The sequence below is a fragment of the Alligator mississippiensis genome, chromosome 4 (genome assembly GCF_030867095.1).
Source record: "Alligator mississippiensis isolate rAllMis1 chromosome 4, rAllMis1, whole genome shotgun sequence".
In the NCBI taxonomy this organism is placed as follows: domain Eukaryota; kingdom Metazoa; phylum Chordata; order Crocodylia; family Alligatoridae; genus Alligator; species Alligator mississippiensis.
The window spans coordinates 137,393,229-137,416,386 of NC_081827.1; the positions used below are offsets into that span (position 1 = coordinate 137,393,229).

The 23,158-nt window shown below is 43.1% G+C and overlaps 1 protein-coding gene across 3 annotated transcripts in view; it reads right to left on the reverse strand.

Annotated features, from left to right (window-relative positions):
* Window positions 1–350: 350 nt before the first annotated feature.
* GPR19 (G protein-coupled receptor 19) overlaps window positions 351–23,158 on the reverse strand; it is a 33,602-nt gene continuing 10,794 nt past the window's right edge. The window contains exons 2-5 of one of the 3 annotated variants that reach the window (XM_059726676.1): window positions 15,046–15,159; window positions 14,131–14,386; window positions 4,455–4,507; window positions 351–2,828 (exon numbers count right to left, since the gene is read on the reverse strand). In XM_059726676.1, the coding sequence (XP_059582659.1) occupies window positions 1,559–2,806 (1,248 nt within the window). In that variant the 5' untranslated portion in view covers window positions 2,807–2,828; window positions 4,455–4,507; window positions 14,131–14,386; window positions 15,046–15,159 and the 3' untranslated portion in view covers window positions 351–1,558. The remainder of the gene's footprint in view (window positions 2,829–4,454; window positions 4,508–14,130; window positions 14,387–15,045; window positions 15,160–23,158) is intronic. The other 2 variants (XM_019482232.2, XM_059726677.1) reach the window with 2 other exon arrangements.

The window sequence follows — 23,158 nt, forward strand, 5'->3', positions numbered from 1 at the left end:
TGGTTTATAGTAGCACCTAGTGACTCCACTAGGTCAGGGCCCTACTAGGCAAGATGCTGCACAGAGACATGGTGAAGAGACAGAGCCTGCCTGTGGAAGGGAAAGCACTAATTCTCCTCTTCCTCTTGCATGTGTTCCTTCCATATGCCCTCTCTTTTGGGCAGCTCCGCCTCCAAGGTATCAGCCTAAAGCTCCTTTCAACATGAAAGCTCCACCTTTCAACTGACCAGGCTGTTCTTTTATCATTTTCTTTGGGGTTGGTTCCTATCTCAGCCTTCCTTTGTCATGTGGGGGTGTAAACCCTGTCACACTACCCCATGGAGCTCACACATGTGACACAAGTTCTTGTGTGTGCCCTTGGTCTTTTTTTTCAAAGCCTCGATTTAAATGCTAGTTCCTCTGAGGTAGATAAGGACTGAGTCTGTATCTCGAAGAGCCTCATTTTACCCATAGAAATCTTACCCATAACTTTTCATAGCATCTGACAAAGTAGGCTGTCACCTACAAAAGCTCATGTCTCTCTGAACCCCTTAGTCTCTCAGGTATCACCTGGCCCTGCCTTCTGCCTTATCCATATGATCAGTTCTAATGAACTTGGGTGAAAAGTCTTTGTACTTTTGTAAGTCTTTGTAAGTTGCAGACTTAGTTTTGTACTTCTTCCATTGATCAAGATGAAAGGAAAAATGTTTCATGGGCTACATCTACACGCTGTCAGGGATGTGATTACAGCAAGTGTAGGCAGATGCTGCAATCTGACAGTTGTGAAGATGAATCAGCATAGGGTATGCCTATCAAGTGAGGACTCAGTGTCTTCACTGGAGTGACACAGTCTGTGCTGACACCTGTGAGGCAACAGCTAAACTAAAGCTAGCTCAGGCACATCTCCACATGCTGCTATTACACTTTTGACTGCAGTGTCAATGTAGCCTTATGAATGTTAAGAAGTCAGACAAAAGTGACAAGATAAGGGAGTTCCACTACAGGAGACCATGCCAGATACCAGGTGGGATATTCAAATACATTCAGCCCCAGCTTGAGCTTCTGTTTCCACTGAAAGGTGTTTTATCATTAACTTCAAGTGGAGCAGTTAGTTTCAAAAGATACAATCCAACACCTTAGCAGGGTAGTAACAAAGGGAGTCAATGTGGACTCAGTGGGTTTATATTTTTATATGTAGTGGCCAATATACAGTAGAAAAAGTGTGTGTGTGTGTGTATGTATGTATGTGTATGTATGTATATGTATATATAAGTGTGTGTGTGTGTGTATGTGTATGTATGTATATGTACAGTTGTAAAAAGTGTTTTTCCTTTCATTTACATGCATAGTGTGAAATTTTTTTAAAAGATTGTTCCATGAGTCTAATTGTTCCAAAAAGCAGAATGTAACTAAATAAAAATACTGTATACAACAAAATTAATGCATTTAATAAAATAAAGCATCTTTTTCTCCCTAATAGTTGTATGCCAAAATATGTAAATATACATCTGTTCCAAAAAAAGAGATAAAGCTTTTTGATTTTGTGGTGCATAATAATTATTCAAAACAACTAAACCAATCAAACAAATGTATTTGGTGGGTTTGAATTGATAGGCCAAGCAAGTTTTTTTTCCTTTGCTTCTCTGTCAAATGAGTCATAGATTGAATCTTTGGTCACTGTTTTGGCTGGCACTGGGATTTCTGAGATTCCAACATAATTTTTTTTGGCTATCCTTGAACTGGTAGTGATGGTGTATGCGTTGCTTCGGTAGCATTTCATGGAGGACATGCAAAATGTTTCTTTCATCCCCCTCCTGAAGTTTGCATTATACACAGAGTACAAGGTAGGTTTGGAGGCTGAAGAACTAAAGGATATCCAAGTGATAGCCATGAAAACCAAGGAACTCTTTCTGTAGTCTGTCTCCTGGGGGTGCCACAGCTGCACCACATAAAAGGGGAGCCAGGTTAATAGGAACACTAAATTCAACATCAGGAACATCTTGATGGTTTTCACTTTTGTCCTTGGAACAATATTCATGGTCCTCCGGACTGTTCTGCCATCAGTGCCTATTCTCCAAATGTACTTGATGACCTTTTGGTAAAACAGGATGATGAGAATGGAAGGAATCAAAAACCCCACCAGGAGATGCACGATGCTGAAGATAGTTCCATCCCAAGAATAAGGGAGAAAAAAGTTGCAATGATTGTCCCAGCTGGAGCCATAAAAAAAGAAAGCTGGGGATAAAAAAGCAGCCTCAAAGACCCAAGATGCTGCAATCATTTTCTTGGCTTTTTCTCTGGATACTTTGAAACTTAATGGGTAGACAATTGTGTAGAACCTATCTACGCAGATAGAGAGCAGCACGTAGATCTGTACTCCAGGGGTGAGGTACTGAAAATATCTCACTAGCTTGCACATAACGTTTCCAAGCATCCACCTGCCAGAGGTGAATTGCAGCAGTACAAAAGGAGCACTTGCCACACTGATGAGAAGGTCAGCACAAGCCATGGAGACCACAAAGTAGTTGGTGGTAGACTGAGTCCTCCTGCTCCTGTGGATCACTAAGCAAACCAGGGAGTTCCCAAAGACAGAAAACAGCCACAATGCTCCAAAAACTAGGCTGGCAGCTACTATTTCCCCTGGCCTCAGTTCATAATGCAACACTGTATTGTTCCTCTCTGGCCTGTGCTCCTTGGGTGAATCTCTCATTTCATGGCTTGCCAGAGGCATGGAGGTTTCAGTGTAGCTGATATTCTGTAGTGGTAGCAATAATGTAGGGAGAACAAAAGCAGCTTTGTTGTCATCCATACCATGGGCCAACACCATAGTCACGTTTTCTGCTCAAGTTCTGCAGAAAGAGAAGGAGGAAGATTATTGCTGAAAGGTGCACAGGGAGAAAACTTAGTCTGAATTTATTTTCTGTCAGAGAAATTTAAAGCCAGAAAGAATAATTTGATAATCTCACCTGACCTCCTGTCTCTCTCAGGGCTTGACTACACTGTGGTGATGGTACATCTTGGCCAGGATGGGTCTGAGCACACCCTGCTCCCTGTACCAGCAGGCATGTTCTGAACCTTACATTTGCTGACAAGGGTTCCTGCGGGTGTACCTCTTGAGGCAGCTCTTGAGCCTATATCCTTTGGTGTGCTTGAGAATGGCTGCTAGGGATGAGTCCAGAACTGCCACACTGGGGTACGGGCCTGGAGTTTGCCATGGTGCCTGGGTGGTTGGGGCACGGGCAGGGTATATTTAGGTCCATCTTGGTCAGGACACACCACTGGGGTGTAGATTAGCCTGCAGAGGCCTTTAATTTTCAGTTTACATCAAGCCCAAAGACTGTAGTAAAGCCAAATATGGCAGTCTTCAAAAAACAAAACCAACTAAACATGAACAATACTCCCCTACACATACTCCCTCCCCTGGCCTTGCCCCTCCCAAATGTCGTGTGACATAGGTAAAGATCAAGGCAATCAGTGCCTGAAATCACTGTTCTGGTTGGGTATTGATTAGGTGAGAGATTCCTAAATGATCCTACCGGTGAACTAGACTTCATGATGCACAGATGGTAAGGGTTTTATGGCCTGGATTACAAGGAGTCATTTCTGATATTCAAAGATGGGGGGAAGTTACGTTATATTTTCTCATTGTGTCCCAAATCTTCCCTAATCGGTATATTATAGGCCATAATCCTACTATCAGTAAGCCAATAGGAGCTTTGCTATACTAATGTCAATGGGATTGAAGTTTGGACCTGAGTGCATAGAAAGCTACAGTAATGAGACCATCGCAGAGGAGACAGTGACTAGTAAACACAACAAATGCTGAATGCTCCACACTTGGTATTTTATTCATAAACCGTCTATAGACTCACTTCCTTCTAACTCCCTTGGCTGTAGGCTGCCCAGCCCACTCCTTCTTGCTAGCATTTTTTAAACTGCAGTTTGCAGAGTTGTGCAAATGGCATCCAGAAATGTCTGAATCTATTTTTTCTTTTGTTTCATGGCATGTTCAGGGAGGGGTAAAAGAGAACATGAGGTGTAAATGCTGATCTGCCGGGGCCTGTACTGGGCTGGTTACCTAGATCCCTCTCAGGGGTCAGGGAGAAAAGACTCCTCTTTCCACTCTCCTTTGGCTGAGAAGATGTTCTGCTTTCTGTAAAGACTCAAGGGAGAGGAACAGATGATTCTACCCTTTACTCTTGGAGGAGAGACAAATCAATGGAGTATTGTGAGTGACAAGTACTGACAGGAGAAGTAGGGATGTGTATGGCTGGGTGATGTGGTGAGGTAGTCTGTTAGTGGGATGAAGTGACTGGTACTGGGGAAGGAGCCTGAGACTACAAATAGGGTTAATAAATGGAGGACAGTCTGGGTGAGAAACTGACAGTGACCAAATATTGGGCTACACTACATTCTTCAGCAACTGGAGTCACTGGTACTTGAAGGGACCACCTGGGCACCCTGGCCTCGCCTACCTTCACCAAGTTCCTGCCTCTAGTTCTTCTTCCCTCTGGCACTTGAGGATGATCTGGCAAAACAAATGGGAGTTAAAAATAGTTCTGTAATCAGCCAGAGGACCTTTGTATGTATGGAAGAATAAGAGAAAAAGGAGGAATAGGAGGAAAATGTGTTTAGGGACAGCAAGAGAGACATGCTTTGTCTCTTGCTCATATTATCCTTCCTTTGATTTTGCTTACTTCTTTTTATTCAATAGGAAATGTAGGCATCTTTGAGTGCTGTGTGTTATGAGAGCACTGTGCATGAAGGCTGATATTTTGAGTATAATCAGGGACTCCAAAGTAGGACATGTTAGTTCTAGCTGCAGAAATTCACGAGGCAGGCTATCCAGCTGAGAGGTGTGAGGGAGGGTTATATGTGCAGTCACACATGGCATTTGAATGAAATCCTAAAGATGTGCACTGACCTTTTCAGGGATCTGCATTCTGCTTATCAAAACACACACCTGACGTTTCTGGAGCACTGCCCAGACCAGCCCTCCATCCTCAATTGTATGTCGTGACTCTGCTTAGGAAAAAGAGAGTGAGCAGAGAATATCCTTGTCTCTGCTGGAAAATCCTGTAGGTATATGACTGGGTTACTGACTGGTGCAGTCAGCTGTTGCACATAGAATATAATCACTGAAAACCTGAGATTTCTTGAGTAGCTGACAGCTATTTCAAACTAGGAAAAAATAGAAAAACAGTGTCTGGTTTGGAACTGTGGTAAATGATATTCTGTGTTTTAGAGTCTACATTAAAAATCAGCCCACCAGTTTATAGCTGCTTGAACTGATCATTTTAGAATAGTCTGCATTTGACCTCAGTATCAGGGGCTGAATTCAGCCATGTCAGTGGCTTGTTGTCCTTTCTCTCAAGTGTCTTTCTGAGTTCCTCTAGAGCTAGGCAGACCCCATATTTTCCCCAATTCATAGCAAACTCCTGCCTAAGTGCCTTAATGAAGAGGGTGGATTGGATTTGCACAGGGGGCTTGATACTGTGAGGTGCTGAATGCTGTAGAATTGTATTGAAAATAGCAGGATGGGAGGGTGCCCAGCATTTTGCAGGCTTGGGCTGCCAGTCATTCACAAAGCTATGCTAAGCACTGTTGCAATGATCATGGTTCAGCCTTCAATGCTATGTATAAAATTGAACTTAATAATAACGGCTTACTTTTGCAGATAGATTTTTTCATTTGCATGGAGGCCCAGATGCATTGCAGAGGGCCGAACCCCTCCTGCATCCCTATCCCTACACCATGCCTTGGAAATGGAGACACTTCTGGGATCAAGCCACAGCAGTTTTTCTCTGCTAGTTACAGAGCACACCTTTTCAGGAGGGAATAGGTCATGACTTCTGGAGCTAAAACAAAGGGGTAACGTTTAGCTGGATAGAATTAAATTGCCCAATTTGGGATTTAGCTAAAGGCATCATGCCAAAACAGCTAATCCTGAAAAAAAAAGAGCCATGAAAGCTTTCGTGACATTAAGCGGCCACAGCCTGGGTCTCACAAGAAAAGTGGCAACGTCAGCATTGCAGTACCCCTAACACTTTGTTGGGGCACTGATTGCCTATGGATCTTGAAGGAAGACGGGCATTTCTGGAGTTACTGACACAAGCCAAAAGTCACCTGACTTCTCCTGGCAAGTTCAGGGAATGACAATATTTCAGCTCAGGATGAGGACCATTTGACTTAAATGAAGACATTCAAAGGGTGTAATGTTGGCTTTTGATTGCATATGTTGCAGTATTAAGGAGGCAACTCTGGACAGGGTGCCATCAGAAAAGGCCTATACTGTCTGTTGAACTGTTAAAATCTACAACACGCTCACCTATGGCGCACATAATTTTCAGATTAACCATTGACACAATGGCTAAAATGGCTCTGTGGGATCAAGTCACATCTCAGGATGGGGTCCCTTATATGTTTGCATTTCCTGGGCTGCCAGTTCCTTAACCAGGAATCCCCAGCACCCAACACAGCAGCAGCTTCACCATTTACCCTAGTCAAAGTGGGAGTGGAGGAACTGCTATAATGGATTGACACCCTCAGAGCATCCTCCCAGGCTGGAGGGAAACTCCCTTTGGCAGCTCTATTGGCTATTTTTTGCCCACTTTTTCCTGGCAGAGCAGCGATAAGTGCTGGCAGCACAGCCCACTAAATTGCACGTTAGTATAAACTGTAATAGAATAATGCTACCATGTGGGATCTAGTTAACCAGCTGAAGAAGAATGCTTCAGACTAATATCCTTTCCCCCTCCTCTTTGCCCAAAAGTGCTATGTTCAACTGTGGCTAGCAACTAACTGTGCAAGATATTGGGCTTAATACAAGATAAATGAAATTCTATAGTCTGTTGTTACCCAAGAGGTCAAACCAGATGACTTAATTGTTCTTTCTGGCCTTAAAAAATTCTGTCTATAAAAACCACTCTTGTCTTATCTCGCTAGTGAGCCAAATAGGTCAGAAACATATGTTTGGGCAAAAGCCATCAAAAGAGTATATCCAATCCAGTGCTGCATCATCCCTAAACATTCTGGGTCCTGATATTCACACAGCAGGCAACTCTGTTGCTTTCTGCATTGATACATGCAGTACCACTGTTACAAAAAAAACTTTACAACCAAATGTGGTGTAGTCATGGATGCAGCTTTTAAATGAGTAGGATTAAGCAGGACTTCACCAGTAGGCACAGCAGAGAAAGAAGAGCTGTTTGGCTCAAGACACAAAAAACTGACTGATAGGTGTCCTCAAAGACTGGAGAATAGCAAGAAATTGCTTTGTGGGTGGGAAAGGAGAAAAGCAAATTACTTTGAACAAGTGCCAGAATCCATCAATTCTCATTCCCCCAAATGGAGCTGGAAACATTTGGTGTGGACCCTATATCTGTGGTTGTTACCTGACCAACAAAAATTGCCAGACATAAAATTACTATAATACTTACTGTCTGGAAGGACCTGACATTTTGTAGCATGCTATGTACACACATCACCAATGCAATGCAACTAATTCTGGTGTGAGTGGCTGCTGCCAGGAAGGGCAATGGTAATACCCAATTATCTCCGAAGTAAAATGATAGAAGCAATGTTACATCGGATATGATCTGTGTAATGATCATATAGTATCAGATGTATTCTGTACAGTTACATACAATGCAGTTGGACAGTCACCTATTAGGGTTTGCCTATGCAGGTAGTAGCTATTCCAGGATAGTTATTCTTGATATAACATTCCTGATCACTTTCCTCTGTGGAAGCTCTTATATTAGAATACAAGTGAGAGAGAGGACTCAGAAGTTGCTATGACTGTAGCTTAGTGGTTAGGACACTCCCTTGGGATTGGGAAGATTTAGGTCTCTGGCCTTGTTCTCAACCTCTGTCTGTATTTTATCCAGTTACCATTTCATGTAAAACAGGTTGCAATGTAAGGTGGACTGGCAATACAGATCAGTATGTTTTAGACTTGCCTGTAAAGAATTAGCTTACTGAAGGATGAGGTCATTAGAGCAGGAGACCAGGCTAATTTTAATAAATGCTAGGCATATACTCAATGTCCAATAATTCTGTTAAGCATATTTGCTGGGTAAGGCTATTATTATAGCAGAAACCTAGAATGTTTATGTGGAGTGGCTGGGAATAGCCATAGTGACTGGAATATTTTCTTCATCGTTAATCTTCTCTGTTTTTCTGTCTTCCGCCTCTCCCCCTACTACTCCCATTACAGCAAGATATAAATGTCAAGAACAGCTAATTGCAAAGGGCAAAGTCTTAGCCAGAGGAGCTGGCCCCAAAGATGAACATGCTACTTTTTCAGGTGCAAGGGGTTTATGTTTTGGTGGTGTGGACCACAGGACAAAGGGCAAAGACAGCCCTGAATCCTTAGTCAGTTTTGAAAAGCTTGGCTATAAAGTGACTGGAATATAGAAAAGACCACATAAGTAATCAAAATTGGGATTTACTTCAGAAACATAGTAGTGTCCATGGTCTGCTTGTTTACTGTGCTGGCTGTTAATGAAGATTCCTCCTTCTGACATCAGGGGTCTTATTTATAGACCTTTTCCACTATTTCCACTTCTTTGAGCCTGAAATATTTGGGTTTTTTTTCTTCCTTCAGGTACCCAAATATCTGAATAAATTATTTTGAAATAATAGCTTTTTGAACATCAGAAATGACAATATCCATCCAGTCAGCTTCTTGATATCACACACAGGTGATTCTCCTAAAATAGCCAGTGCAGCCACATTATTTCAGACTTCTCTGCCTTGCTGGAAATTTTTGTTATTGTTGCCTGGATACAGTGTACGAATGTTTAGTTTACATAAAGTCTTGAGCAAATTTTTTTTAAATATGGGCAATAAAAGAATAGTGGTCATACAAGCAGGTGATGGTAGGACTAACAAATATTGTGGGCTGTTCCCACCCTATTAAATCCCATCTCTTCAACTTACTTTCATAGTTGGACATACACAACTACTTTGGATGCATCAAAATTGGCCAGCGGAAGACGTCAAATCGGCAAATTTTTCTCTGTTACCTTGACGCATGTTGGGAACGATTCCCTTGATTTCCTAAGAACTGTAGCATTAGATGCAGGGACAGGCAATTATTTTGGCTGAAGGGCCGCTTACCGAGTTTTGGCAAGCTGTCGAGGGCCACATGGGTAGCCCCACCCCCTGGTTGCCGTCTTGGGACCAGAAGTCCCATCCCCTAACCCCTGACCTTTGCCACCAGAAGTCCCTCCCCTTGCCCCCAGGAGTAGTTCTTTTAGCAAGGGGATTTGCCATCTCAGACCCAGAAAAACACCAAATTATATTCTAAAAATTGAACATCTACAACATTCATTAATTTGATTTCAAAAAATATTTTTGATTTACGTGTGTTTATGTAGTGTACACAGGTGATTGCAGATCAGTTTAAAATGAAGTCTTACTCTTGTATATTGTGGGGGATTGGGAGTCATGGGGATAGATTTGTGGGGGGCTGTTAGGTGTGGGTATGTGGGGTGCAGGGGAGGGTGTGGGGGTGTGAGTGTGGGGTGAGGGAGTATGTGGGTGTGGGGTGTGGGTGGGAATGGGGTTTGTGGGGGAGCAAGGGTGACTGGGGTGTGTGACAGAGTATGGGTGTGGGGTTCTCCATGTATGGCATTGCAAGGGGGGGGTGTAGGTGCATGTGTATGATGGGGTGTGTTTGTGGGACTCACCCTATGAACACACATGCACGCTCTCTCTCTCTCCCTCCCTCCCTCACCGCACTTATACACACACACTCTGTGCCTCCCACATTACACTCTCTCTCTCTCTCATTGCTCTCTGTCTCTCTCCCTCCCTCATTGCACCCCCCCCCCACTTCTGGCCCCAGGGTATCAGTGTGGGCCCCATGCTCCTGTAGTTTGATGATGCAGCCAGGAGCCACATGGTCCTATTGCCCCTGGCTCCTGTCATCTTTGACAGACAGCCTGGAGTAGATATACATTTTCTAATTTTTTTAGGGGCCCTGTGGACTGGATAGAACAGCCTGGCAGGCTGAATCTGGCCTGCAGGCTGTATTTTGCCTGCCCCTACATTAGAGCTTCTCCTGCAGTCTAAATTTTGATTGTGGAGGATCTTATTAAGGCTCCATCTAAAGCCTGCGGGCTTTATTTAGCACCTAAGAAGAATTTCTGTACTGAAATGCAACTCTGTATGCATATTTATGTTGTCAAAAATACCAAGATGATAAGTGGATCTTCAGGTGTCATGAGACATACACATAACTTATTCATACAGAAGATAAGATTTTTATGTTAGGAGCTATAACTCCAAACTAACCTAATGTGCTGAGTAATGGTATATTTTGTGTGGATTTGTTGCCAATCAGTACGAACCGTAGAAACAACTTGCTGCATCAAAATGGGAAATTATTTGAAGACATTTACTGAATGTTCTTAATAGAATCAGAGCCATTGTGGTCAACAGGACCTTCTGTATCAGCTGGAGGATAAGTAGAGGGATGGCGGAGCCCAGAGATCCTTTGGTAGATTGAGTTTTTCTCTTTGTGTGTTTGTTTTTAGATTGGTGTAAATGCCTAGGCTTGATTCTATTTAACACTTAAGATGAAGTTACATTTACACTTAGACCCACCAAGGGCACTTAAAACATGAGCATGCTAAAGCTTATTAACTCATGCTAAAGAGTTCTCTGAGCATCTCAAATTTATGTTACTTCAGGTGAGGATTAACTCTGGGCCATGTTACCCAGTTCATGTTAGTAATTTCAGTCTGATTCATGGAGATAAAATGAGCACTTTGCAGTCCTTCATCATCCGAGGATGCACCACTCCCAGCACCCCCTCTCCATCCAGAGCAGGGATGGAGTACAGGTGTCTTGGCTTCTAGCCTTATCCCTGCTTGTCAGCTTTCTACTGGCAAATCTGAGCTGTGCAGGCAAGAAATGGTATTAACCCTTAGTGTGTAAACGCCCACAGTGTGTTGTAATTTATGGTCTAATTATAAGGTTTAACTTCACCCTAAGCCTGCTTTAGACTTATTTCTGGTAGTGTAAAGGAATGTAAAGTATCTGTAAGTTACATTTACACTAAATTCTAGGGTTTCTTATACTGCCAGAGGCTGTAAAGTATAAGCAGGAATCAGCCTACTAGCAGCAAACTACATCTCTCAGTGAGTTCAAAGAATGAATGCAACTGTCTTGAAACAGGGCTGTGTCAGATAGTGGTGGGCTGTGCCTATACTACTCACCCTGAACAGAGCTCAGCTCTTGAGAAAGGATTCCTACTCTGAAGGATGGGCTGGATCTGCTCCTAGAAACATTTTCATCCCTCAGCCACTACAAGTGGTGGTATTTCCTAAAAGCTATCCACGTATAGCGTCCAAATGAAACTTTACTCACAGTTGGTTCTGCAGGTCTAAGCTCTTCCCTCTTCTTTCTGAATGAAATGGTTAACAGCATTGACACTCAGATTATCACTGGACCTCTGAGTTAAACCTGAGTTGAACACAAAAGGTCATGCCCCTTACCACTATTGTTCCAGGAACTTTTTTGGCTCAACTCTGCATCAGTCACACGGTTCATATTTTTTGATGTTTCCTTCATAACCATAGCAGGTAGGGACTGGCTTTTAAAATAAAAACTGAGATTCTTTGGAAGATATAGTTTCAGGTCTGTGCTAGTACAGCATGTGGACTCCTTTTGAACCTTGTCTGATTCCCTTGTGTGCCATGCAGTTGGTAGAGTCCAAGGCTCTATATTTTTAATTTTATCAAGTGTCTGTGCTATACTAATATAAAAGATAATGCATCAAGCATCTAGTCCAAGCATTGCATTTTTCTTCCCCGCCTCTACAAAAATTCTTTTATTTTTCTAGCTCTTGACACTACAGTATAGGATAGCAAGTAGTAGGGTTGCAATGACCTGAGGAAAGCACTTTGTGCTTGAAAACTTGTCTAACATTTCTTCCAACTATATGGTTGATCCAGTTAAAGGTATCGCCAAAAACCTGTTGTTTCTCACATATAATATAGCAAAGCAGATATGAAGTATTTCCAGTCTTTCCATCCAAAATCCTGTGGATCTAAAACTGAGTAAGTTCAATTTATTAAATGGAACTAAGTCTGATCTCAGTTTTTATAGTGTAAATTGTGAGTAAATTAACTGGAGTCAATACAGTTGTACTGGCATAAGTGAGATTGAAACTGAGCTTGCTGTTTTCCAGACAGCTTTATACAGTGCAAGAGGGGAAGCTTTTGTCTGGAGAGAGATTTTGAAATTAAGTTGAGGATTTGGGGAATCTTTCCTGCAATTTTTTTTTTTTTTTAGTATTCACCTTTCCTGCAGGGTTTTTTGTACAGAGGTGTAGTGATGTGGCTGGGGCAGCTGCCACAATCATGTGGCTGCAGTGACAGGCTGTCACTGACAGCCATTTTTTCCACCCCCTCTAAAGTCCCAGAGCAGCTGCCCCTGTTGCCTGGCCATTGTTACACCACTGTCCTTGAATCTTGCTCTGAAAGAGATGGATGCTATCTATCTATGGCTGGAGACACAAAACTAGACTGGATGGGCTACTGTTCCTGTACAGAATGGCACTTTCTATGTAAAATATTAATATGTTGCACATATTACATTTTAGAGTCATCGTCTATAATCTGAAATGAGTGAGACATGGACGCCATATGCTCTACTGGTATGAATAGGTATAATTCCAATGAGGACAATGAAGCTATGATTGTTTGCACCAGCCTGGAATTTGGTTGTTTAGCATCACCTATACAAAAATTCACATTAAGTTACCAAAATGCTGTTAGGTCAGGGATTTTTTTCCTACTGTAATTTCTAGGGGTTTTTAAATAACACATTTATACATTATGAATGGATTTTTGATGACAACTTATTAGAAGTGAGAGGCTGCTAAAGACAGGGGACTGCTGCTGTATAAGCCCAGCTGTGCAGGGATTGGTGGGTGTTACAGGTTTATAGTGCTCTACAGTGCTCATTGCACCCTCTCTTCCCCCTCCCACTCCTGTTCAGGTTTATGTCTCCCACCTGGTGAATGGGAGCTCTTGGCTCCAGGGGGGGGAAGAAGGAATTAATAAGTAAGTAACCTGAGGTATGGAGAAACCTAGTGACTTGCTAAATGTCTAAAAGTCGAAGATATTTAAATTGGGTGAGTAAGCTGGCTGGCCAATCAATATGGGTGCCTGAATAAAAGATTAGATTTGCAAAAATGCTATGTACCCAACAGGTTACATTTACTTTGATGGGAGCTGCTTGGTTTGTACCAGGACTGCTGAAAATGGGGTCACTTATATAGGTGCCTTCCCATGGCCTCAGAAGAATGCCTTTAAATCTCTATTTCTGTAAATCTCTGCCAGGAAGAATCAGTAATACTACAAACCCTATATGCCTTTTTTTGCAAGCAGAAGGGAATGCTTCCTTTCCACAGCACTGGAGAATCAATGTGCCAAAAGCCAGATGGATAAACTAAAAATATTGCTATGCATTCTTAGGGACCATGATCCTGAATTAGAGCAACAAAACTCGCTCATTCAATTGGCTGCAGGTAAGCACAGGTGTCCAACTCTGTAAGGCTTTTCTCAATAGCTCCATCCAGTGTCCCATCACATACCAGAGAGATAAATTGTTACCATTTTAAGGGAAAGGAGAAGAATAACCAACAAATGACAGAGAAATCCCAAAGCAAGTTTTAAAGCAACAACAAAGGGAGAAAAGCAGCTCTTGGATATAAGAATGTTAATGAGAGAGAGGAAAAATAGATTTTTTTGCTTCATCTACACACAAGTCATTTCTCCTCCTGTTGAACTGAATCGTGTCAGTCTTTTAAAGAACTGTAAATAAGTAGCCTGACTTTAAAAAATGCTGAGTGTTTATCTGTTTCCATCAATCATTCCCTGTGGTGGGTTTATTCTGCACTGTGCGCTTTGTTCTATTCTCAGTATAATTGGCTGAAATTCAAGCCACAGAGAGCTCCTGACCCAGTGCATCCACCCTCTTGCTAAAGCCCATGCAGGCTTTAAAGATAGGATAGCAAAACTCTGACAAAAGAAAAGAAGAAATGAAAAAGAATACCTTTTACATATTCCAAAAGAGAGCTCTCTCCTTTAACCATGACATTGTTCAATGTTCAGTACGCAATGATCTACATACCTGTTTCCAAACATAATCCCAGAGGTGCACTCCTGCTTCTTTTTTCTTATTAGTAAACCCACTTGACAGCTCTGTTTGGAGGGCACCACTCATACTGGAAACTGCAAAGCATGTTCATATTGGCTCAGTAGCTGCCTGGACATATAAATCTGTCTCTTGGGGAGGGTGCAATATTTGTGCTGGTCTCTTTCCTTTGATGGAGAAAGGATGACGTTTTGCTGGGCTGGCTTGTAGGCACCCTTTGCTTTCTGAGCTCCTGGAATACATAACATGGGGAATGGATCATGTGGCTATTTTTTTCCCCAGAATCTAACAATCTTGTTCCTCCTCCTTCCCTCTCACCCCGCCTTTCAAGCAAATTGGCAGGCAGTCATGGATGAGATTCTGCCCTTGTCTGATCTTGAGACTGCCAAGTGATTGAGATATTCATCCCTTTGCCAATGTCCTACTGCCAGCCTCTGGTTTCCATGATCATTGGGAGACAGAAACAGAGAAAGGAGAAAAGTCTTCTACTTCTGCAGCAGCAAATGCTAATTTCTCTGCAGTCTGCTTTTAAATCCAAGGCAAAAATGTTTCGGTTTTTAAAACATGTTCAGTACCATGGAGAGCAGCACACTGCCTGGCTGGCTGATCATTTGTGCATATATTCAACAGCCATTGTCACACCGGGGACGTGATGATTTCATTAGCTTCTGTTTCTCTGCCAGTTTTCAAGGCAATGCAGTCACTAGATGAAAATGCAATGTAGCCTTTCCTGTAGGTCCTTCAGAGCTGGAGTCTCTAACCCACTCACCTCCAATTGTACTGGAGAATGTCCCCATCATTTTATACCCAGAATTTCAATTTTGTGGCATTCTTTCCCTGCCCACCCCATATGCCTCCAAACCCAATTAGGGGCAACCCTAGTATGGAAACCTGCGGCTGTTCCTGCTGTGTCTAGCTAGCAGTGCTGCTGACGTCCTGGTTGCTATGGTGCTGTGCTTTTTGTTAAAGAGGATGATTGCCTTCAGTGATGGTCACCATGGGACCCTGGCAATTGAAAGAAATGGAGAGAATGAATGAGGGAGGAGGCAAGGGGGGATATTTAATTAGCATCCTCTGAGTAGAATTTCTTCATTTTATCCTGTTGTTAACATATAGTTAGTTACATTCCCTTTAAAACATCAGAAATCCATGATTCAGCCCACACTAATCCATCTTGCTGCTATATGGCACCTTTTCTTTAGCAGAAGGCATTGCACAGACACCATCTGCCTTCTGTTCACTCTCTAGTGTCCTCTGTGCAGCAAGATAAAGAATTTATTGCCCTTTCCTAAATCCCCATGTGCAGATAATAACAAATGTTTGCCACAAGCCACTGTTGCCTGTGTGAAATATGTTGCTGTGACTTTAAGGGAAGAATACATCATTTTGATTGCGTTTGGAGTTTTTCCCGCCTTTTGTCTGCTGAAGGGATGCCTGTGAAGGCAGCTTCTATCCTGAAAAAAGAAAATTCATAACCAAGGAAATTGTGGTGTGTGGCTTTTCATTGCCCATTAGTCAATGCTACAAGTGCTATTGTCAAAATAGGTTTGTATGGCTATATGACTATAAAATGCCCATACAAAACTACAGCATAATGGGCAACTTTGCCTGTCACAATCAGCAATACCTCTTCCTTCATTATTAATCAGCTAGTGGATAGATGTTGTTTTCATGTTAGTGCTACACAGCTGTAAATTCTGGGGGGAAGTTTCCTTCACCAGATTTGGAGGTATTTTTTTGTGTTTGTCCAAGGCAATCATAAATAAATTACTCCAACCACAAGTATGGGAAAGAGTGCTGCAGCCTGCCAGACTGGCAGGCACAGAATATATTGTAAAGATAAAGTAAAACTATATATACACGGCATTAGCAGATTCAAAAGAAAGTAACTTTAGTTCACACATGCAGAGTCAACACATTTGCATATATCATAATATTCTATGCCTCTTCCTACCTGGGAATCAAAAAATGTACTCATCCCATTAATCCCCCATGATACCCCAAAATGAGACTTGCTGGGGCACAGGCCTTGTTCCATTCAGAGAGACAGGGGTACACTTCACTCATGAATAGTCCCAGTGATAACTTCTGACTAAGGATTAGTGGCCCAAGATAAGGTCCCAACATTGGACACCAGGGGTGCGTTCAGATGAATGTGCATGTGTGGAGTGTGATGTTGCACACCATCTGCAGTGCCGCAAACTGCACACACTGTGGTCTGAATATAGTAGAGTGGTGCATGTGGCAGCAGCATGTGCCACCCAAAACTGGAGCCTGGCCAGCTGGAGCCACACTCTAGCTGCTGGCCAGGTTCCACATACCAGATCGCTGCTGCTGGAGCCCCAGGAGGCCCCCAGGACACCAGGTAAGGCTGCTGGGGCCAATCCAAGTGCTGGCCCCAGCCCCTCCTTCCCCACCTGGGGCAACCTGCTGTGCACTAGAGTGCATGTACACAGGTGTTCCCTGAGGACAAGTAGCAGTGGAACAACTATGTGCTGCTGCTATTTGTCCCCAGGGAAATACACATGCATGCTCATCTGGATGTTCCCCTGGAGTCCATTCTTCATTCACCATAAACTAATTGCTCTAACCTATGGATAAGACCCATTCCTAATAAAGCTGCCCCTTCAGTATTACCTGCATTAAAAATGGTTCTGTTTGTGGTTAAAATTATAAGCGACTTTTACTTGCAGGTGTTTGGTTGGAGACAGAGTTCTTTCCTTCTTTCAGTGCTCCTGTCAAGACAGCTGGCTAAGGGAATATTTTAAAGTATAAAAGCTTTGTATTCAGTGTGGCCAGGGACTCCAAAGTTTTCTTGCTTCTGGAATACATTTGATGTTGTTACCAATGTAATGTGGTATGCCAAATATGCTCTATGGAGTTATAATGTGTTCTAATGAAACATCTTGTAGCATTACAGACTATCACATGAAATATAAAGTGAGGTAGGGAGGCAATCCCTTTATTCTTTTTGCTCACTATCTTCAATCATATTGGTGTATTTCTCCTTGAATTGTAAACAGGGGAAGGATACTCTTCTCACCACCTGTTTTCAATGCACAACAATGAATGGGGCTCATCCATTGGGAAATGGTTGGTGGGGATAAATTGGGCACTACCAAAATACAGGTAAAATATAGTATTTTTCTCCTTAGCCAACCTCCATTTCAGATACTGCATCTTATAACTTAGTTCAGTGATTATCAACCAGGGTACTGTAGCACCTTGGAAGTCTTGAGATCCTTTCAAGGGTGTTGTGGAGTGCCATGCAATGTTTGCACTATTAGACTTGGCAAACATGATTCACAGGATGAACCCAGAGATTTCAAATAGGAATCCATTGTGTTAAAACTGTCCTACCCTGTTGTGGTCTTTCTGAGTATGCTGAAGAGTGACTTGAATCTAAAAGTTTGAGAACCTCTGACTTAGCTAATATCCAAAGGATGGACTCCCCACTCTATTTTGTTTGTTTGTATTTAAAAGTGTGCTGGAGCCTAGGTGGACCACTGAGCTAGCTTGGTTAAGGTGGGTCAGTTCTTGCAAGCAAGGGCATACAAGGGATTGATGTGGCCAGCTGCCATATATTTCCCAGCCTGAATGATTAGCTATAGCTGTATTGGCAGGGGCGGCCTTCTGTGTGAGTCCAGATAGAGAAGGGCTTGACAACATTTTTGGGCTGAGTGCCAAAAACCCCCACAACATTTTAAAGGTGTTGGCATACCAGGGGCAGACAGCAGGGATGGTGCTAGGGGCCCAATCTTTGTCTTGGCAGCACAGCCCTGGCCCCTTTTCTGCCATGCTCCAAGGCACACCTGCAGTTACTGCCAGCAATGAGCTGGACTGGGGCTCTGGACCCCAGTGCACCCACTTGTAGCCTTGTGGCTGCCTGCTGCAAGCAGCCTGTGCTCTGGGCAGGCTTCTGTCCATCCACCATGAAGCCTCGGCTTCTCGCAGTAGGCAGCTGCAAGTCTGCAAGCAGCTACACTGGGGTCTGGAGCCCTGGCCTAGCTTGTTGCCAGCAGTGGTTGCATATGCACCTTGGGGAGCATGGCAGAAAATGGGCCAGGGCTGCACTGCGCCCAGCCCCTTCCCTGCTGTGTGTCCCAAGGTGTGTGTACAAGCTGCCAGTGGCCAAGGAGCCAGGCTGGGCTCTGGGCACACGTGCCTTGTGGTGTGTAGAAGGGAAGGGGCCTGAGACAGTGCAACCCTGGTCTCTTCCTTGCTGTGCACCCCAACGTGCGTGTACAGCCATCACTGCTGCAGAGCCAGGCCTAGGCTCCAGACCCTGGTATACCGGTTGCAGCCTCCTGGCTGCCTACCAAAGCTGGCCCAGGCTCTGGGCAGCTGCTGTCAGCCATGGAGCTTGGACTGCTTGCAGCAGGGCTTGCAGCCTCCTCACTGCCTCCCATGAGCAACCTGGGCTCCGTGGCTGATGGCAGCTGACCAGACTGGCTGGCTGTGGCATGCTGAGCAAAATGACCTCTTACGTTATGCCCCGTGTTTGTGCGGTGGGTTGCTGACCCCTGAGATAGAGACTGAAACTCATAATTTTGGAGCAGGTGCCATAACTACATGAACACCATACCCTGATAGTTTGGACCAGTAATTCAGCTAATGACTAGCTGCGGTAATGCAGGGTGGGCAGGGGAAAGTAAAATCCTTAACGTTTGCATTCTTCCTATTTTTAAATAGGGAAATACAAATATGCCTTGATTGTTTACACTACATGGGGGGAGGGGAGGAATGCATTCTGAGAACGATTTTTACGGAAAAAGAAGAATTAATATATTTTATATGATGGACATAATACTATTGTATCTCTTTTGTTACTGTACATAGAATGTGGCTTACAAAATTGTATAACAATGATATTGGGAATCACATTTAAAGTAAGGTTTTTGTTTTATTGAGTTCATTGAGACTATTTAATTTATATTATTTTATTCCATTGGCCTGCATAAAAAAATTGCTCTATTTTTCTACTCTGTGGTATTCCTCGAAAGGCGACTTTTAATTGTTTAAATTGAATGGAAATATTATTGTTAAGTTAATGACATCTCTGGGGTATATCAACAATACTGAGTTCCCACCCAGTGTAGTATGGTGTGTCCTAATTAGCAGTCTCTTCTTCCCAAGAGAAGACCATGGCAAGAGCTTCAAGAGCCTTACAAACTCAGTTTGCTTTTCATTAGCATGTCTGTGTGCAAGCTGTACAGTGCAGATGCATGTACTATATGACTCTGCCAGGCCTTCCTGGTGCTTCTACTGGTAACAAATTCATGATGATATGTTAATTTTGTCTGCTAATTCCAAAACAGCTTTACAGCCATGCATTGGGTGCCATCCTCCAAGGTACCTGGTGGTGGTGGTGTTTTTGCAAAAGTCATGCGCAAATACCATGCAGGCATTATAACCACAATGATTTGAGGCATGAAATGTTCATAAGTGTGCCAGGCCAAGATATACGTATACTGCTTGGTTCAGGCAGCTTCTACAGCACAAAACACGGTGAATGCCATAGAAGGCTCACAAACTGATTAGATACTGCACTAAACACTAGTTGTTATCCATACTGTTTACTCAGAGAGGAGTTTACCTGAGGCAAAGAGTTAAAGGTATCCAGTTCCATTGACTTCAATGATGTACTAGTAACTACCACCCCTTCAAAGGAAAGAAGGAAGATTGAGCCAAAAATTAAATTTGGCCATGCTTTAACACAAGGCTGTCCAACTTCTGAGCAGGCTTCCCTGGTGTACTGGCTGTAGTGGTCTCTTTGAGCCCCCCATGGCCACCCCACCCAGATGAGTGCAGGCAGCAGAAGCTGGAAGAGGGAATAGGACTTAGAGATCCTTGCAGTAGCCATGGTGGGGGACAGTGCCTGGACAGCCCTACTCTAACAACTCCAATCAAATGAGCAGGATTCAGCCATGAGTAGAAGAGAATACTGCCTCATGCCTTATTTGCAGTTTGTTGCATACAATTCAGGTTGTGTCAAATTTTGCTGTTAATTATTCTGTTGCAGCCAGTGCATGCGTGTGTGTGTGTGTGTGTGTGTGTGTGTGTGTGTGTGTGTGTGTGTGCGTGCGTGTGTGTTGTGCAGATGAAAAGGTCTCTTGGTTTGGCTACTGGAGAATGCTTGTGTGGGAGCCTGTGTGACACTGGGGTCTGATTTTGAAGGAGACCTCAATTCAATATGCCATAGTTTGAGTGCACATAAAGATAGGCACAGTTTTGCAGTTGTGGGTGCTTTTGGGTGAGTCCACAATTATTTCCTACCTCTATCAATACTGGCATGTTCTTAAGATTCTGCAAAATTGCAGGCACAAACTGTGAGGGATTCTTAAAAACAGCCCCCATCTGTCTTTGCACAGTTTACCAAACAAGATATTGATTGCCGGTTGACCACCTGCCAGTTTCATTTCATAACCTTTTGCACTTTCAGGGACCTATTACCTCTGTTTGCTGTTTCCCCCTACATCTGTATCACAGAGTTTTCCTGCATTTGTATGGAGATAAAATCATGCTACACCTTCATTTCAAGCTTATCTTCCAAAGTGGAGGCTGAGGGAGGAAGCAGGGGAAGGACTTTTTTTTACCAGATGTTTGTTGTATGAGATTTTTCCATAAGAGCCTGGGAACTGCTGAACTACATCACACTGATGATCCATCAATTCAGGAGTGAAATCTTTGGCCCTGACTAATCATAGAATCACTGAATCACAGAAAATTAGGGCTGGAAGGGACCTCAGGAGGTCATCTAGTTCAACACCCTGCTCAAAGCAGGACAATCCCCAGCTATGTAATCCCAGCCAAGGCTTTGTCTATCTGGGTCTTAAAAACCTCCAAGGATGGAGATTCCACTACCTCTCTGGGTAACCTGTTCCAGTGTTTTACTACCCTCCTAGTGAGGAAATTCTTCCTAAAATCTAACTCAAACTTTCCTTGCTGCAACTTGAGACTGCTGCAACTTCAGGTAGCTGAAGGCTGTTATTAAATCCCCTCTCAGTCTTCTCTTCTCCAGACTAAATAAATCCAAGTCCCTCACCCTCTCCTCAGAAGTCATGTGCCCCAGCCCCCTAACCGTTTTCATTGCTCCCTGGTGGACTCTCTTCAACTTGTCCACATCCTTTCTATAGTGGGGGGCCCAAAACTGGACACAGTACTCCAGATGCAGCCTCACCAGTGCCAAATAGAAGGGAATAATTAATCCCCTTGATCTGCTGGCAACAACCCCACTAATGCAGCCCAGTATGCTGTTAGCCTTCTTTGCAACAAGGATGAACTGTTGGCTGATATTCAGCTTATTGTCCACTGTAACCCCCAGGTCCTTTTCTGTAGTGCTACTGCTTAGCCAGTCAGTCCCCAGCATAGGATTATTCCATCCAACATGCAAGACTTTGCATTTGTCTTTGTTGAACCTCATGATATTTCTTGTGGTCCAATCCTCCAATCGGCCAAGGTCTCTCTGAATCCTAGCCCTACCCCCCAGTGTATCTATTACTCCCTACATCTTGGTGTCAAATGCAGACTTTTTGAGGGTGCACTCCATCCCATCTTCCAGATCATTGATGAAGATATTGAACAAAATCAACCCCAGCACTGAACCCTGGGGCACTCTACTTGATACCAGCTGTTAACTAGAAATTGAGTAATTGATTATCATGCTCTGAGCCCAATGATCCAGCCAGTTCTCTATCCACCTTGCAGTCCATTTATCCAACCCATACTTTCTCAGCTTGCTTGTGACAATGTTGTGGGAGACTATTAAAAGCCTTGCTAAAGTCAAGTTATATCTTGTCACATAGTCTTCCCGCATCCACAGAACCAGTCACCCTGTCATAGAAGGCAGTCAGGTTAGTCAGGCATGAGTTGCCCTTGGTTGCCCATGCTGTCTGTTCCTAACCACCTTCTTCTCCAAGTGCTTAAGAAATGATTAGTGAATGAATAAATAATGAACGGCACTTTGGAAGAAGGTATCATGTTTGCCTTTTAATTAAGTAACTAGATTGTTTCATATTTTGGGGTAGAGATTTCTTTCCTGGCCAGCTCTGGTGACAGTTTTATGCTCTGAAACACATACTTTGTCTGCAGGTTGTGATGAAGAGAACTGCATAGTTACACATATTAATATTAGTCATAACATAATCCACTCTTTTATAAAATCTCAGTGACATTATTTGAATTGTATTCCTGCTGGAAGATTGCTGAGGCCATGAGCCTTATTCAGTATTTTCAATGAGGCTGAAACTGCAATGGTTCTTCTTATTATTCTGAGATCATTTACCCTTTACAGGACATAATCATATACTTGAACAAATTTGTCGTGAATGACCTATGCTCTTTCACATCAACTATTTCACAGTCTGTTCCCAGAGCCACATTTGCTGCTGATTATTTTGTAACTGTCTTGGAAATGCAAAGCCTTTCTTGCTTAGAGTGGATCTGTTTTGAATTAGGCATTCATTACTGTAGGGTCTGAAATAAATTTCATGTTCCTTTCCTTGGCACCTGTCACATTCCCAACTGATAAACTCCTTTATTTCTGTCAATGAGTTCAGTGATAAAAGCAGACATCAGGTCTCCCAAAAGGTACCTGACAGGTTACAAAAAGCCATGACATGCCTAAAGCACTTGGGTTTATTTTCAGAGAGGCACCATGAGGAAATAAATTACGTATGACTAGATATATTTCGATTTGTAGTTAGCATTTAATACAGTATGTCATGTCTCCTACATTTTGGACCATTATCATGAAGATGTTCTTAATGGTATGTAACTGGCTTGTTATCCAACAGATACAGTGGAGGTATCTGTAGAGCCAGACAGTAGGAGAGCTACTTTGTTGTGCAGTAAGAATGGGACAATGACTTGGCCCTTCATGAAGGTTTTCGTTGGAATTCACTGAGGCCAGAATATGTCTCCTACCACTCTGCTGAGTGATTAAGGCATGAGTTTGAGCCTTGGTACAGACCTTCAGTCTTGGAGGCCACCCATATTCAACCCA